This window comes from Anomaloglossus baeobatrachus, chromosome 3 (genome assembly GCF_048569485.1).
Source record: "Anomaloglossus baeobatrachus isolate aAnoBae1 chromosome 3, aAnoBae1.hap1, whole genome shotgun sequence".
NCBI classification, from domain to species: Eukaryota; Metazoa; Chordata; class Amphibia; order Anura; family Aromobatidae; genus Anomaloglossus; species Anomaloglossus baeobatrachus.
Genome location: NC_134355.1, coordinates 23,655,565 through 23,672,538, shown reverse-complemented (window position 1 = coordinate 23,672,538; position 16,974 = coordinate 23,655,565). Strand labels below are relative to the sequence as shown.

Here is a 16,974-nt window from a genome sequence, read left to right as displayed (position 1 = left end):
TACATCATCTGAACAGCACACACACAGCACTGATACGTCATCTGCACAGCACACACAGCACTACTACGTCATCTGCACAGCACACACACAGCACTGCTACATCATCTACACAGCACACATACAATACTACTACATCATCTGCACAGCACACACAGCACTGCTATATCATCTGCACAGCGCACACACACAGCACTGCTACATCATCTGCACAGCACACACACAGCACTGCTACGTCATCTGCACAGCACAGACAGAGCACTGCTACATCATCTGCACAGCACACACACTCAGCACTGCTACATCATCTGCACAGCACACACACAGCACTACTAAGTCATCTGCACAGCACACACACAGCACTGCTACATCATCTGCACAGCACACACACAGCACTGCTACATCATCTACACAGCACACATACAACACTACTACATCATCTGCACAGCACACACAGCACTCCTATATCATCTGCACAGCACACACACAGCACTGCTACATCATCTGCACAGCACACACACAGCACTACTACGTCATCTGCACAGCACACACAGCACTACTACGTCATCTGCACAGCACACACAGAGCACTGCTACATCATCTGGACAGCACACACAGCACTACTACATCATCTGCACAGCACACACACTCAGCACTGCTACATCATCTGCACAGCACACACACAGCACTACTACATCATCTGCACAGCACACACACAGCACTACTACATCATCTGCACAGCACACACAGCACTACTACGTCATCTGCACAGCACACACAGAGCACTGCTACATCATCTGGACAGCACACACAGCACTACTACATCATCTGCACAGCACACACACTCAGCACTGCTACATCATCTGCACAGCACTACTACGTCATCTACACAGTACACATACAACACTACTACATCATCTGCACAGCACAAACAGGACTGCTACATCATCTGCACAGCACACACAGCACAGCCTGTACACAGCACACACACAGCACTGCTACATCATCTGCACAGCACACACAGCACAGCCTGTACACAGCACATACTCTACACAGCACACATATTCTGCACAGGAATTGTATATACAAAAAAAGAAAAATTTCAAGATTTCTTCCAATGTGTCTTCATTTTTTATTCTGGATGCATTGGACTAATTACGATATTGTTGCTCCGGTAGGGTCCCCCTTTACGTGCGCGGCTCCCGATGTCGTGCTATATACAGCTTTTACTTCATGGGACTTTGTAAATTTGTGTTGTTCCTCAGGGGAGATTTACATCGGCGGACAAGAACATTTCTATCTGGAGACTAATTGTTGCATTGCGGTGCCGAAGGGCGAGGACGGAGAGATGGAGCTGTTCGCTTCCACCCAGAATACGATGGAGACACAGGTGAGACCATTAGGGGTTAAAATAGCAGATGTAAGAGCAATGTTATCCATTGCCACCAATCAGAATTCAGCACTGGGTGGATCACATCGTTGGTTGTAGAAGCCCGCCATCTGTAGGTATGGAAGTAATGCACTGAATCCCGCCACACTGTGCCTTCTCCATCTTAGCACTTTGCAGCCGATGCTATCGGGGTCCCTGCAAACCGTATCGTGGTCCGTGTAAAGAGAATGGGGGGAGGCTTTGGCGGAAAGGAATCCCGGAGTTCTGTCCTGTCCACAGTCGTGGCGGTGGCCGCATACAAGTAATTATTATTTTCACTTCATGCTTTTATAAAACATACGAGACCCCTTATGTGATAATTGTGATTCTGAGCCCCTCCTTTATGTAGGACGGGCCGTCCGGTGAGGTGCATGCTGGACAGAGACGAGGACATGCTCATAACCGGCGGCAGACACCCCTATCTGGCACGTTATAAGGTAAGTTTGAAGATTAATTATTTTTTTTACTTAAAATGTATTTCATTTCAGGTCAGGAATACGACTAAAATACAATTATACCGCTATACAGTTTGCAACAAAACCAGAATACAATCATTAAAAATAGCTGCATACAGTGCTCAAGTAGTACCGTCATATACAGTCTAAATAATAGCATCACACAGTGCAAAATTATCACATCACAGTAAGTAAATAAAACTGCCATACAGTGCTGAAGTAAGAGCATCATATAGAGTCCAAATAATAGCTTCACACAGTGCAAAATTTTCACCTGACAGTAAGTACATAATACTGCCATACAGTGCTCCGGTAATAGCGTCGTATAGAGTCCAAATTATAGCGTCACAAAGCACAAAGTGCAAAATTTTTTACATGACAGTATGTACATAATACTGCCATACAGTGCTCAAGTAATAGCATCATATAGAGTCCAAATAATAGCATCACAAAGTGCAAATATATCCCATGACATAAGTGCATAATACTGCCATACAGTGCTGAAGTAAAAGCATCTTATAGAGTCCAAATAATAGCCTCACAAAGTGCAAAATGATCACACTACAGTCAACAAATAATAATGCCATACAGTGCTCAAGTAAGAGCGTCAAACAGAGCACAAATATAAGCCTAAAGCATCAATAATAGCACCAAATATATTACACCACAATATGTAAATAATCAAAACCATACAGGGCAAAAAAAAAAATCACAATATGAAAATATTAATGACATAAAGTGCTCAAGTAATACTGTTATATAGTGACCGAATAATAACACTGAACAAAATAGCTAAAAAATAGTATTCTACAGTGGCCAGAGTGATATCACAATGCCCCATTAATAGTGCCGTACAGTATTTATGTATCTACATCACATTGTGGCGTTATAGGACAAGGCATTGCCAAACAGGAGCTACAAAACAATGCCAGAATTATTGGTATTGAGTGATCAAGCACTAATATCATATAGTAACAGAATAATACTGCATCACAGTGCACCAATATTAGTCGTATACAGTGCCTACTTAACTATACAGGTGCCCAATTAGTTACACCAGGCAGTGCCAAAATTACACCACAAAACAATGCACCAATAATGGTGTTATATCCTATGCTCAGGCTCTCCTATACTGCATTGCCCAAATAAAAGCATTACAGAGTGCCAAAATAATACCGCCATACTCTGCCAAAGCAATCGTAAAACAATTGTACAGTGCCAACATAACACTACAATACAATGCTTCAATGATTTCCTCCAGTAATAGTATTGTAAAATACCGCAATAATATGAGAACCCAAATAATACCGCCATGCAGTGCCAACATAAAACTGTATCCTAATATATTTTTTTAGTATCCTAAAATACTTTAATAATACTATGAGAGCCCATATAATACAGCCATGCAGTGCCATGTGTGCTGCAGTATTATCAGCCAACTGTGCCAAAATAATGCCATACAGTGCACACATAATACAATTATACAGCACCTAAATAATTGCACCATACTGAGCTGATAAAAAGTGCTGTACTGTATAACCAACAGCTCATTCTTTACATTAAACATTAATATTAAGGTTTGGGTTCAGTCTCTGAATTACCCCTAAGCCCAGGTTCTCAGACCCCCCTCTTTGTACCCTCCTCATCATCTACTGACTGACGCATGATATCGGTATTTGTTTCCAGGTCGGCTTCAAGAAAACAGGAAAGATAACGGCCCTGGAGGTTTCTTATTACTCAAATGCCGGTAACTCAATGGACCTGTCCCATGGGGTAAGTGTCGCCCTCGCTGATGGGTGCAGGGGTATAGTATGGGTCTCCCTGCGGCATCCCCTGCTGGTTCAGTGTCTGCTCGGAGCTTGTCCTGGTGGTCTGCTTTCTGGGACGCACCATCTTTACACCCCCTGCATTATGGACGCTCAGCTAAGCTCTCATGGGCAATGTAGGATTTCATACTTGCTGACGGTTTCCCATACATGTCAGTGCTGTTTCTTCTTCTTGTTGGCAGATAATTGACAGGACGTTATTCCACATGGATAACGTTTACAATATTCCCAACATTAAAGGCACGGGGTACTTGTGTAGAACCAACTTACCCTCCAATACAGCTTTTCGAGGCTTCGGGGCTCCACAAGGAATGATGGTGGTGGAAACCTGGATGAGCGACATAGCCGAGGTGTGCGGACTGCCGCCCGAACAGGTGAGTGATAGCAGACTAATATATTCTTAAGGGGAATTCAAGGCAAGTGATTTGGAGGTGGGTAGGTTCCCCCTCTCCGATTGGGCAGATACGATCTTCCTGTGACGTCCCAGAAGATCCCCAGCGGAGAGAAAAAGAAAATCCTACATTCAGATTACAAGCCATGCCTCCTTACAGAAACAGCGCCACTCTTTTGCACAGGCCATTGCTGGTATTACAGGTCTGCAGTTCTCTAAAATAGGGCTGATCTGCAATACCATCCCATGTACAAGATGGCGCTGTATCTGGCAGAAATGTCTTTATAATCCCATCCAGCATTGTTCTCCGACCATTGGAAGGACGAACGTGTCCGGGATTTCTGACATTACTGTACGACTCCTGTCCACACGCAGGTCCGGAAGATGAACATGTACCAGGAGGGCGATCTCACACACTTCAATCAGAAGCTGGAGGCGTTCAATGTCCACCGCTGCTGGGACGAGTGCATCCAGAACGCCCGCTACCAGGAGAGGAAGACCGCCATCACAAGGTTCAACAAGTGAGGACACTAGATCCATCCATCTATCAATTATCAATATATAACTATCTATCTATCCATCCATCCATCTATCTATCTAGCTATCTATTTATCTATCCATCTATCAATTATCATTATTATTTATTATGAATATATAACTATCTATCTATCCATCCATTTATCTATCTATTAAGTTTGGGCACCCCTATTAACCCCTTCACCCCCGGCCACTAAAACACCCTAATGACCGGGCCACTTTTTGCAATTCTGACCAGTGTCACTTTGACAGGTTATAACTCTGGAACGCTTCAACGGATCCTGGCGATTCTGAGATTGTTTTTTCGTGACATATTGTGCTTCATGTCAGTGGTAAATTTAGGCCGATATTTTTTGCGTTTATTTGTGAAAATTTAGGAAATTTGGCGAAAATTTTGAAAATTTCGCAATTTTCAAACTTTGAAAATTTATGCCCATAAATCTGTGAGATATGTCACACAAAATAGTTACTAAATAACATTTCCCACTTGTGTACTTTACATCAGCGCAATTTTCGAAACAAATTTTTTTTCCGTTAGGAAGTTAGAAGGGGTCAAAGGTCATCAGCAAATTCTCATTTTTCCAACAAAATTTACAAAATAATTTTTTTAGGGACCACATTACATTTGAGGTGACTTTGAGAGGCCTAGGTGACAGAAAATACCCAAAAGTGACCCCATTCTAAAAACTTCACCCCTCACACTGCTCAAAACCACATCCAATAAGTTTATTAACCCTTTAGGTGCTTCACAGGAACCAAAGCAATGTGGAAGGAAAAAATGAAAATTTTACTTTTTAACACAAAAATGTTACTTTAGCCATAAAATTTTCATTTTTACAAGGGAGAAAAGAGAAAGTACACAATACAATTTATTGTGCATGTTCTCCTGAGTACGCTGATACCCCATATGTGGTAAAAATCAATTGTTTGGGCGCACGGCAGAGCTCGGAAGGGAAGGAGCGCCATTTGAATTTTTGAACGCAAAATTAGCTGCACTCATTAGCAGACGCCATGTCGGGTTTGAAGACCCCCTGAGGTGCCTAACCAATGGAGCTCCCCCACAAGTGACCCCATTTTGGAAACTAGAGCCCTCAAATAATTTTTCTAGATGTTTGGTGAGCACTTTGAACCCCTGGGGGCTTCACATAAGTTTATAGCGTTGAGCCGTGAAAATAAAAAAAATTTTTTTTACCACAAAACGGTTGCTTCAACTAGGTAGCTTTTTTTTTCACAAGGGTAACAGGAAAAAATGCACCATAAAATGTATTGTGCATTTTCTCCTGAGTACGCAGATACCTCATATGTGGTGGAAATCAAATGTTTGGACACACAGCAGTGCTCGGAAGGCAAGGAGCGCCATTTGAATTTTTGAGTGCAAAATTAGCTGCACCTGTTAGCGGACGCCATGTCGGGTTTGAAGACCCCCTGAGGTGCCTAAACAATGGAGCTCCCCCACAAGTGACCCCATTTTGGAAACTAGAGCCCTCAAATAATTGTTCTAGATGTTTGATGAGCACTTTGAACACCTGGGGGCTTCACAGAAGTTTATAGCGTTGAGCCGTGAAAAGAAAAAAAATTTTTTTTACAACAAAACGGTTGCTTCAACTAGGTAGCTTTTTTTTTCACAAGGGTAACAGGAAAAAATGCACCATAAAATGTATTGTGCATTTTCTCCTGAATACGCAGATACCTCATATGTGGTGGAAATCAAATCTTTGGACACACGGCAGTGCTCGGAAGGCAAGGAGCGCCATTTGAATTTTTGAATGCAAAATTAGCTGCACTCATTAGCGGACGCCATGTGGGGTATGAAGACCCCCTGAGGTGCCTAAACAATGGAGCTCCCCCACAAGTCACCCCATTTTGGAAACTAGAGCCCTCAAATAATTTTTCTAGATGTTTGGTGAGCACTTTGAACACTTGGGGGCTTCACAGAAGTTTATAGCGTTGAGCCGTGAAAAGAAAAAAAATTTTTTTTACCACAAAACTGTTGCTTCAACTAGGTAGCTTTTTTTTTCACAAGGCTATCAGGAAAAAATGCACCATAAAATGTATTGTGCATTTTCTCCTGAGTACGCAGATACCTCATATGTGGTGGAAAGTAATTGTTTGGGCGCATGGCGGGGCTCAGAAGAGAAGGAGCGCCATTTGACAGCAAAATTGGTTGGAATCATTAGCGGACGCCATGTCACGTTTGGAGACCCCCTATGGTGCCTAAACAGTGGAGCTCCCCCACAAGTGACACCATTTTGGAAACTAGAGCCCTCAAATAATTTTTCTAGATGTTTGATGTGCACTTTGAACACCTGGGGGCTTCACAGAAGTTTATAGCGTTGAGCCGTGAAAAGAAAATTTTTTTTTTTTACCACAAAACGGTTGCTTCAACTAGGTAGCTTTTTTTTTCACAAGGGTAACAGGAAAAAATGCACCATAAAATGTATTGTGCAATTTCTCCTGAGTACGCAGATACCTCATATGTGGTGGAAATAAATTGTTTGAGCGCATGGCGGGGCTCAGAAGAGAAGGAGCGCCATTTGACTTTTCAAACGCACAGACGCAGTGCACTGATCGGCCGCTGCAGGACGCACGGTCGGATGCGATAAAAAAAAGCGTCGGGGATACGTAAAAAAAAAAAAAGTCACGCCAAAAATTGACCATGGATGCAGATCCGTTATGTGCATCCCTGATCAGCGCTTGGCGGGACGCACGGACGGATGCGATACAAAAAGCGTCGCAAATATGGAAAAAAGTCACGCCAAAAATTGACCATGGATGCCGATCCGTTATGTGCATCCCTGATCAGCGCTTGGCGGGACGCACGGACGGATGTGATACAAAAAGCGTCGGGGATACGGAAAAAAAAAAGTCACGCCAAAAATTGAGCAGGGATGCCGATCCGTTATCTGCATCCCTGATCAGCGCTTGGCGGGACGCACGGACAGATGAGGTGTAAAAATGGACAGGGGATACGGAAAAAAAAAAAAAAGTTATACTCACAGTACCCAGAGGACTAGCAGGAGGATCACTGACCAGAAGAGCTGCAGAGGAACAGATGGCAGAGAGATGGACAGCTTTACAGGAGCAGCAGGCAGATCAGCAGAATGCCCAGGAAGGACCCAGCGATGGACGCAGATGTGATCAGGCCGGTGAAGACAGGTAAGAGGACGTCGGGGGAGAGCAGAGGGGGAGAGGGGGGGGGAGTGAGAGCAGAGAGGGGGGGGGGGGAAGCAGAGGGGGAGGGGGGTAGAGCAGAGGGGGAGACCGGAGAGGGAGCTGCAGAACAGAGATAATGGGGGAGGCAGTCAGATCGCGGGGGGAGCAGATCGGGATGTCGGGGGGGGGGGGGAGCAGATCGCGGGGGGGCACGGCAGGGGCTACCATGGCAGCGCGCAGGGGCACCACGGGAGCGCGCAGGGGCACCACGGGAGCGCGCACGGGCTGGCTGCAAAGTGAGCACAGTACTCACGTGCAGCAGCGGTGACAGCTAGGGCGGCGGCGGCGGCAGCAGCGGCGGTGGCGTGGTACCACAAGTACCAGCCACTGCACGCTGCAGACATGTTGGGGGAGGGCTCGCAGGCCAGCACAGGCCTGGGGAGGGCGGCCACCGGCAAATCACACCGCCCCACTGCACACTGATTGGAGCGATTGCGCGTCATAGCACGATCGCTCCAATCAGTGCTGCAGGGGCTGGGGGAGACATGTTTGAGGTCCACCTATGATATGCTGCAGCAGCTGCGGCATCTCATAGCTGGATCTCACAGGATCGCACTAATTCGGGCATTATTTTTGCCGAAATTAGTGCGATCGATGTGGTTGGCGGTTCAGATTTGAACAGCCAATCACATCGATCGTCGATAGGGGGTGGCGATGCCGCCCCCCCTAGGGTCAAGCAAAGGTCCCCTGCTGTAAGAAACAGCAGGGGACATCATTTGAAAGCCGTTGCTATGGCCACGGCAATCAAATGAAGTTTAGGCAGTAAAATTACGTCCCTGGTCGTTAAGTCACGTTAAAATAGGACGTAATTTTACTGCCCGCGGTCGTGAAGGGGTTAATGTTAACCTTTTTTCTTTATAACAATTTGGGTTTTTGCTATTTCAGTTTCATATATCTAATAACTGATGGACTCAGTAATATTTCTGGATTGAAATGAGGTTTATTGTACTAACAGAAAATGTGCAATCCGCATTTAAACAAAATTTGACCGGTGCAAAAGTATGGGCACCCTTATCAATTTCTTGATTTGAACCCTCCTAACTACTTTTTACTGACTTACTAAAGCACTAAATTGGTTTTGTAACCTCATTGAGCTTTGCACTTCATAGGCAGGTGTATCCACTCATGAGAAAAGGTATTTAAGGTGGCCACTTGCAAGTTGTTCTCCTATGTGAATCTCCTATGAAGAGTGGCATCATGGGCTCCTCAAAACAACTCTCAAATGATCTGAAAACAAAGATTATTCTACATAGTTGTTCAGGGGAAGGTACAAAAAGTTGTCTCAGAGATTTAAACTGTCAGTTTCCACTGTGAGGAACATAGTAAGGAAATGGAAGAACACAGGTACAGTTCTTGTTAAGCCCAGAAGTGGCAGGCCAAGAAAAATATCAGAAAGGCAGAGAAGAAGAATGGTGAGAACAGTCAAGGACAATCCACAGACCACCTCCAAAGACCTGCAGCATCATCTTGCTGCAGATGGTGTCACTGTGCATCGGTCAACAATACAGCGCACGTTGCACAAGGAGAAGCTGTATGGGAGAGTGATGCGAAAGAAGCCGTTTCTGCAGCACGCCACAAACAGAGTCGCCTGAGGTATGCAAAAGCACATGTGGACAAGCCAGTTACATTTTGGAAGAAGGTCCTGTGGACTGATGAAACAAAGATTGAGTTGTTTGGTCATACAAAAAGGCGTTATGCATGGAGGCAAAAAAACACGGCATTCCAAGAAAAGCACTTGCTACCCACAGTAACATTTGGTGGAGGTTCCATCATGCTTTGGGGCTGTGTGGCCAATGCCGGCACCGGGAATCTTGGTAAAGTTGAGGGTCGCATGGATTCAACTCAGGATCAGCAGATTCTTGACAATAATGTGCAAGAACCAGTGACGAAGTTGAAGTTACGCAGGGGATGGATATTTCAGCAAGAGAATGATCCAAAACACCGCTCCAAATCTACTCAGGCATTCATGCAGAGGAACAATTACAATGTTCTGGAATGGCCATCCCAGTCCCCAGACCTGAATATCATTGAAAATCTGAGGGATGATGTGAAGTGGCTGTCTATGCTCGGCGACCATCAAACTGAACTGGACTGGAATTGTTTTGTAAACAGGAATGGTCAAATCTACCTTCATTCAGGATCCAGGAACTCATTAAAAGCTACAGGAAGCGACTAGAGGCTGTGATTTCTGCAAAAGGAGGATCTACAAAATATTAATGTAATTTTTATGTTGAGGTGCCCATACTTTTGCACTGGTCAAACTTTGTTTAAATGCGGATTGCACATTTTCTGTTAGTACAATAAACCTCATTTCAATCCAGAAATATTACTCAGTCCATCAGTTATTAGATATATGAAACTGAAATAGCAAAAACCCAAATTGTTATAAAGAAAAAAGGTTAACATTAATAGGGGTGCCCAAACTTTTACATATGACTGTATCTACCTATCTATCCATCTATCTATCTATTATCAAATCAAATCAGCTTTATTGGCAGGACCAAATACAAATTAGTTTTGCCAAAGCAAGTGTACATTAGGGGCTGGGGCTGTGGGGATGGTGGGTGGGGACTGTAGGAAGGATGGATGGGGCACATCCAGGGTGGGGACTGTGGGGGCACTTCTAGGATGGGGGCTATGGAAGTCCATGGCTTATGATGGGGCATATCCAGGGTGGGGACTGTGGTAACGGTGGTTGGGGCATATCCAGGGTGGGGATTGGGGGGGCCACATCTGGGATGGGGGGCTATGGAAGTCCATGACTTATCATAGTTCTCTTTCTCGAAGTCTATGACATTCGCTCACATACCGCGCTGCTATCTCCACTGCGCTCTCTTCTTCCCCCAGCAGGATATATATTTTCTCTTCCTCCTTCATGGAGCTGAAATCCGGGAAGAGATGGGAGAGTCTCCTGAAGTGAGTGTCCCTCACTGCTGAGTACTTGGTGCAGTGTAGCAGGAGGGGGGTTTCATCCTCCAGGGCCTCCAGGTCACAGTGTTGGCACAGTCTGTCCTCCCTGGGCTTGTAGCTCTGCTTGTGACGTCCGGATTCGATGGCTAGACTGTGGGCACTGAGTCTATATGTCCTGCGGTCTCTGGGGTCCGGGATTTTCTCCAGATATGGGGCCAGTCTGTAGTCTCTCTGTAGTCTCTGGTACGTGGTCAGTTTCTGTGAGGTGTTGATGTCGGTCCTCCAGTCACTGACATACCTCTCCTGGCCCTCGTCTACCATCTTCCTGATTCTGGTTCTTGTCAGGCTGCTGTGATTGGTTATTTTGTCCAGTTGGGTTTGCGAGAGCTGTGCCCGGGGTCCTGGTTCATCTGGCCCACGTATATATATCAGAGCTTTGTGGTGATGGGGGCTTGGATTGCTGCTCTGTAGGTGAGCCTGAAATGATAGTGACCTCTTCAGAGCTGCTAGGTGTAGAGGGAATCTGCCCAGCTCGGCTCGACAGGCACTGTTGGAGGTGCTTCGATGGACCTGGAGAAGGTGCTTACAGAATTCCAGGTGGAATATTTCTGTTGGGCTGGAATCCCACCTTGACCAATCTGGGTAAGTGTGAGGGCCCCAGACTTCGCTGCCGTACAGGAGGATTGGGGCAATGATGGAATCGAAGATTTTTAGCCAGACCCTCACTGGTGGCTTCAGATGATACAATTTCCTTCGGATGGCATAAAAGGTCTTGGAGGCCTTGTTTTTCAGGGTCTCTATGGCTTGTTTGAAGCTCCCTGACTGGTGAATTTCCAGGCCCAAGTAGGTGTATTTGTCTGTTCCTGTTAGGCTATGTGCGCACTAGACCGTTTTTCCCGCGGATTTACCCGCGGATTTGCCCCGGAAATTTCTTGAGAAATGTCTGCAATCTTTGTGCAGACATTTCCCATGAAATTCAATGAGAAAAAAAAATAGCTGTGCGCACTGTGCGGATTTTTCTCAAGAAAATTTCTTGAGAAAATTTTCTCGAGAAACTTTCTTGAGAAAATGTGCATGTCCATTAATTTCCGCAGGTACCTGTGTGAAGCCCCGCCGGTGCTGTATCGGTGCATACCTTCAGGGACTCCACGTAGCTGGTGCTGGTCACAGGTAGGAAATCTTCGGTTTTGATCGTGACGCCACTCTCAGTATTGCGGTCAGTGGGGACCGCCACTGCAGGTTAGGGGACGCCTGGGGCTGATGGTGTGTGCAGTTAGTTGGAATAGCCTCCTGAGAGTGAGGCAAGCCCCAGGGCCCGGTGTAGGTTTGTAGTACCACAAGGCGCAGAATAACTCCACACAGGCAGAATTGTCTTTCAAGGGCTTTACTCACATTTGATGGCAGGGTGAGTAGCCCGGGCGTAGCTGAGATGAACCAGGTGGGAACCAGGTATCCTTCAGGCTGACTTTATGAGGGTGACTACCAACTCGCCTTCCTTAGCCCTTGGTTGTTTGGGGTGACCCCGACTTTGAGTCCCTATGGGGGTCGCCCAGGGAAGATGCTGCAGCCTCTCTCCCCCTTTTTGTTTGCCGTTTGCTTGTTCCCCGGACCAGGCCACTCCAGCTGCTTGCCTCCTGTGACCTATGGGCCCTCACTGCGGTTACGTGGCTGCGGCTTTTGTGGTGTTGTGGTGTGGGCTTTGAGAGCCCCACACCGGCAGGTTTAGCAGAAGAAAGCTGGATCTATCTTCGCTTCGGGATCTGCCGCCCGGTTGGGCCTGGTGCTCTCTAGCAGTCTCCTTACTTCCCACTCCGTGCTTTCTCTCTAGCTGAAGCTGGCTTTCAGGTAGCACTCCTAGTTGACCGTTCTCCCCCGTCAGTAGCCACTGCGCGGGCGCTGTTAGACAGCATCAACCCCACAGGTCTGCTCCTCACTGAGCCCTCTGGAGTTCTCCTCTAACTGACTCACTGCTCCTCCTCTCCTGTTCTTGCCTACGCCACCTAGCAACCAGATTCTCTTACCACACCCCTTGAGAGGAGATGGAGGCTTTTGGCCCCCTCCACTATTCCAGTGAAGGTCAAGGCTTTTCCCCCTCCTGGGATCCCCAGGGGTCCTCTCATGGGTACATGTGTGAGACCTGATCACTATGCGCCTGTGTTCCACACCCCTGTCAGCCTTCTGGATTACCTGTATTGTACTGTCCCCAGCATGGGTGCAGTACTCAGTGGTGCCTGACCAGGTCAGGGGCGCCACATTCCCCCTTAGTTATCACCAGCACGTCCTCGGGCTGCAAGACAACATTTTAAAATGCATAAAACATTAAAACATGTAAAACATTTTTAAAAGCACCAGGTACCATACATCACCACCCTCCACCCACAAGTCCGTTAACCCACCCAAAACCCTTTCACGTTGGCCGCGGCTTCAGCCACTTCTGGCAGGATGTAGAGGCGGCTTACATGGGCTGGTGGTTTCAGGGTATACCTGGCCTGGTGGATCCGCGCCTTCAGCCTCTTCTGGCAGGATGCAGAGGCGGCCTCCACAGTTGGTGCTGACCAGGTACCCTCTTTGTGGTGGAGAGCCAGGCCCCATAAACAGGCATGCTCTCTGGTCGCAGGCGAGCCAAGGCCCTATATACGGACGGGCTCCTCCTGGTTGCAGACGAGCCAAGCCCCTAAACAGGCTGACTCTGGTGGTGGTGGTGCCCTCTGGTGTAACTATTTACACTGCGAGAGTTTGTGGCTATAGCCAGTTCATAGCCTTAAGGTTTATGGTTTTCTCACAATAGTTTTTGTGGGCACATGCTTAAACGTAAACGTTGCAAACCAAAACTTTTCAAAACTTCATCTGGTAACTTCTTTCTGCCGGCCCAGGTGGGGAACTCTTTACCGTGGTTGCTGCAGGAGCTGTCGGGATACTCTTTGGGGTGTGCGGAGGGAGCATGTACCGCTCCACCATCTCCCGTGGGAACTTAGCTTCCAGGTCGGCTTTTAGCTGCCAGTATGCGGAGTCCTCACCTACCAGAGATTGCCTAGCAGGGACTTCCTGAACCTGGGGAGCCTTGTCTGCTCTGGCCTTGCAGGCCGGGGTAAATGGTACGTCAGCCTTGTCTTGGCGGGCCGCGCCTGGCATGGCGGCGGCCTGGTCTTGGCGGGCCGCGCCTGGCATGGCGGCGGCCTGGTCTTGGCGGGCCGCGCCTGGCATGGCGGCGGCCTGGTCTTGGCGGGCCGCGCCCTGTATGGCGGCGGCCTGGATCGGCGTCGCAGCTGCGATGGGGTCTGTGCAGGCTGGGCTGGGCATCGCTGCAGGGACCGGGTCTTGGTGGGCCGAGCAGGGCATCGCTGCGGCGGCCGGGGCTTGGCGGGCCGAGCAGGGCATCGCTGCGGCGGCCGGGGCTTGGCGGGCCGCACCCTGTATGGCGGCGGCCTGGATCGGCGTCGCAGCTGCGATGGGGTCTGTGCAGGCTGGGCTGGGCATCGCTGCAGGGACCGGGTCTTGGTGGGCCGAGCAGGGCATCGCTGCGGCGGCCGGGGCTTGGCGGGCCGAGCAGGGCATCGCTGCGGCGGCCGGGGCTTGGCGGGCCGCACCTGGCGTGGCTGCGGCCTGGTTCAGCGTCGCCACGCCGGGCGCCTCTTCAGGGACCGCGGGCGTGGCAGTAGGGGTCGGGGCACTTGCGCTAGCCGGGGCATCACTCGACTCACCCATCGTTGGCAGCATCGGGGTCTGAGTTGTCACCGCCCGATCTGGCACTCGGTGCGCGGCTCTCTCCTCGTAGGCCCGAACCGCCGCGGTCATCCATAGGAACTCCTCGCGTCCCTCTCTGATCAGCCTTCCGACCCTGGCTTCTAGTTGATCGCAGAACTCGGCAAGCTCCCGACACCACCAGGCAGCGGAGCCTGGCTCTGGATCTCTGCACTCCGACGCCATCTTCATTAGCAAGCTGCTGGCTTCCCTTCTGCTCCGCCGTCTCCGGACGCTTCCGCTCTCTTCGCTGGCAAGCTCAGAACTCTGCAGGGGATCTCTGGGTAGCCACACCTCTTCGTGGGCGGTAACTTCTTCCAGCGCGGGCTGCTGTTGTTTTTCAGCGCGCTCTTCATGGTGGCAATATGGCGGCGCTTCCAATTTTTCAAGCGGACCGCCCAGGCACATGGTCACCTGTCTGAACAGGTCTAGTCCTTATCCTGTTCGTGACGCCAGATGTGAAGCCCCGCCGGTGCTGTATCGGTGCATACCTTCAGGGACTCCACGTAGCTGGTGCTGGTCACAGGTAGGAAATCTTCGGTTTTGATCGTGACGCCACTCTCAGTATTGCGGTCAGTGGGGACCGCCACTGCAGGTTAGGGGACGCCTGGGGCTGATGGTGTGTGCAGTTAGTTGGAATAGCCTCCTGAGAGTGAGGCAAGCCCCAGGGCCCGGTGTAGGTTTGTAGTACCACAAGGCGCAGAATAACTCCACACAGGCAGAATTGTCTTTCAAGGGCTTTACTCACATTTGATGGCAGGGTGAGTAGCCCGGGCGTAGCTGAGATGAACCAGGTGGGAACCAGGTATCCTTCAGGCTGACTTTATGAGGGTGACTACCAACTCGCCTTCCTTAGCCCTTGGTGGTTTGGGGTGACCCCGACTTTGAGTCCCTATGGGGGTCGCCCAGGGAAGATGCTGCAGCCTCTCTCCCCCTTTTTGTTTGCCGTTTGCTTGTTCCCCGGACCAGGCCACTCCAGCTGCTTGCCTCCTGTGACCTATGGGCCCTCACTGCGGTTACGTGGCTGCGGCTTTTGTGGTGTTGTGGTGTGGGCTTTGAGAGCCCCACACCGGCAGGTTTAGCAGAAGAAAGCTGGATCTATCTTCGCTTCGGGATCTGCCGCCCGGTTGGGCCTGGTGCTCTCTAGCAGTCTCCTTACTTCCCACTCCGTGCTTTCTCTCTAGCTGAAGCTGGCTTTCAGGTAGCACTCCTAGTTGACCGTTCTCCCCCGTCAGTAGCCACTGCGCGGGCGCTGTTAGACAGCAACAGCCCCACAGGTCTGCTCCTCACTGAGCCCTCTGGAGTTCTCCTCTAACTGACTCACTGCTCCTCCTCTCCTGTTCTTGCCTACGCCACCTAGCAACCAGATTCTCTTACCACACCCCTTGAGAGGAGATGGAGGCTTTTGGCCCCCTCCACTATTCCAGTGAAGGTCAAGGCTTTTCCCCCTCCTGGGATCCCCAGGGGTCCTCTCATGGGTACATGTGTGAGAGCTGATCACTATGCGCCTGTGTTCCACACCCCTGTCAGCCTTCTGGATTACCTGTATTGTACTGTCCCCAGCATGGGTGCAGTACTCAGTGGTGCCTGACCAGGTCAGGGGCGCCACATTTGCGGTATTCCGGGGGTATTCCGCAGGTAGCAATGATGTGCGGTATACCACCGGAATAGCCGCGATTTACCTGCGGTAATGCCCATCGCTGCCTGCGGTTTTGCAGGAAGCGATGTCATTATGCCAGGAAGAGGAGCAGAGGAAACACACGTCACACTCCCTGGACGCCGCACAGAAGCACTTCCGTGCGACGTCCAGGTGCCCGTGCAGTGTGTGTCCTGCTCCGGCCTCGCGGCTGCCTGCACTGCAGGGTGTCAGTGTCTGCCCGCAGTGTCAGCAGCCTGTCACGCTGCAGCGCAGGCAGACACGGACATCCTGCAGTGCTGGGAGCCGCGGGGATGACGATCGCTGCTGTCAGGAGGTGAGATCATTACCTGCTGTGACGATCTCCTGCCTCCTGACGTCAGCGCTGTCACTGCCGTCTATGCCCGACTCGCGAGCGGCCCGAGAATGTCACTAGCGGTGACGTCACGGGCTCTCGCGATAAGTCAGTGACAGCGCTGACGTCAGCAGTACAGGAGATGATCACAGAAGTTAATGATCTCATCTATGCTCCTGATGGCAGCGCTCGTCATCCCCTGCAGTGACCTGAGCTGACCTATTGATGTTAGCTCAGGTCACTGCATTGCTCTCCCAGCCAATGGGGAACATTCTGTTTTTCATTGACTGGGACAGCGACTATGGTATGGATCGCCGTGCCCCCCCCCCCCCCCCCTTATTGGATTACGCCGGACGTGGAATTGATTGTGCTCTTTTCAATAAATTGGTTAAAGAGGGAATGTTTTGGGGAGTGTTTTTTCAAATAAAACTTTTTTTGTTGTCTATTTTTTAATTATTACTGACTGGGTTGGTGATGTCGGGTA

General features: G+C 49.2%; 1 protein-coding gene across 1 annotated transcript in view; it reads left to right on the top strand.

The window, feature by feature from the left end:
- Nucleotides 1-16,974, top strand: part of XDH (xanthine dehydrogenase) — an 89,645-nt gene that overhangs the window by 58,766 nt on the left and 13,905 nt on the right. Inside the window, exons 22-27 of the mRNA XM_075339057.1 lie at nt 1,263-1,387; nt 1,555-1,688; nt 1,776-1,863; nt 3,568-3,654; nt 3,890-4,081; nt 4,474-4,619. Of these exons, the coding sequence (XP_075195172.1) occupies nt 1,263-1,387; nt 1,555-1,688; nt 1,776-1,863; nt 3,568-3,654; nt 3,890-4,081; nt 4,474-4,619 (772 nt within the window). The remainder of the gene's footprint in view (nt 1-1,262; nt 1,388-1,554; nt 1,689-1,775; nt 1,864-3,567; nt 3,655-3,889; nt 4,082-4,473; nt 4,620-16,974) is intronic.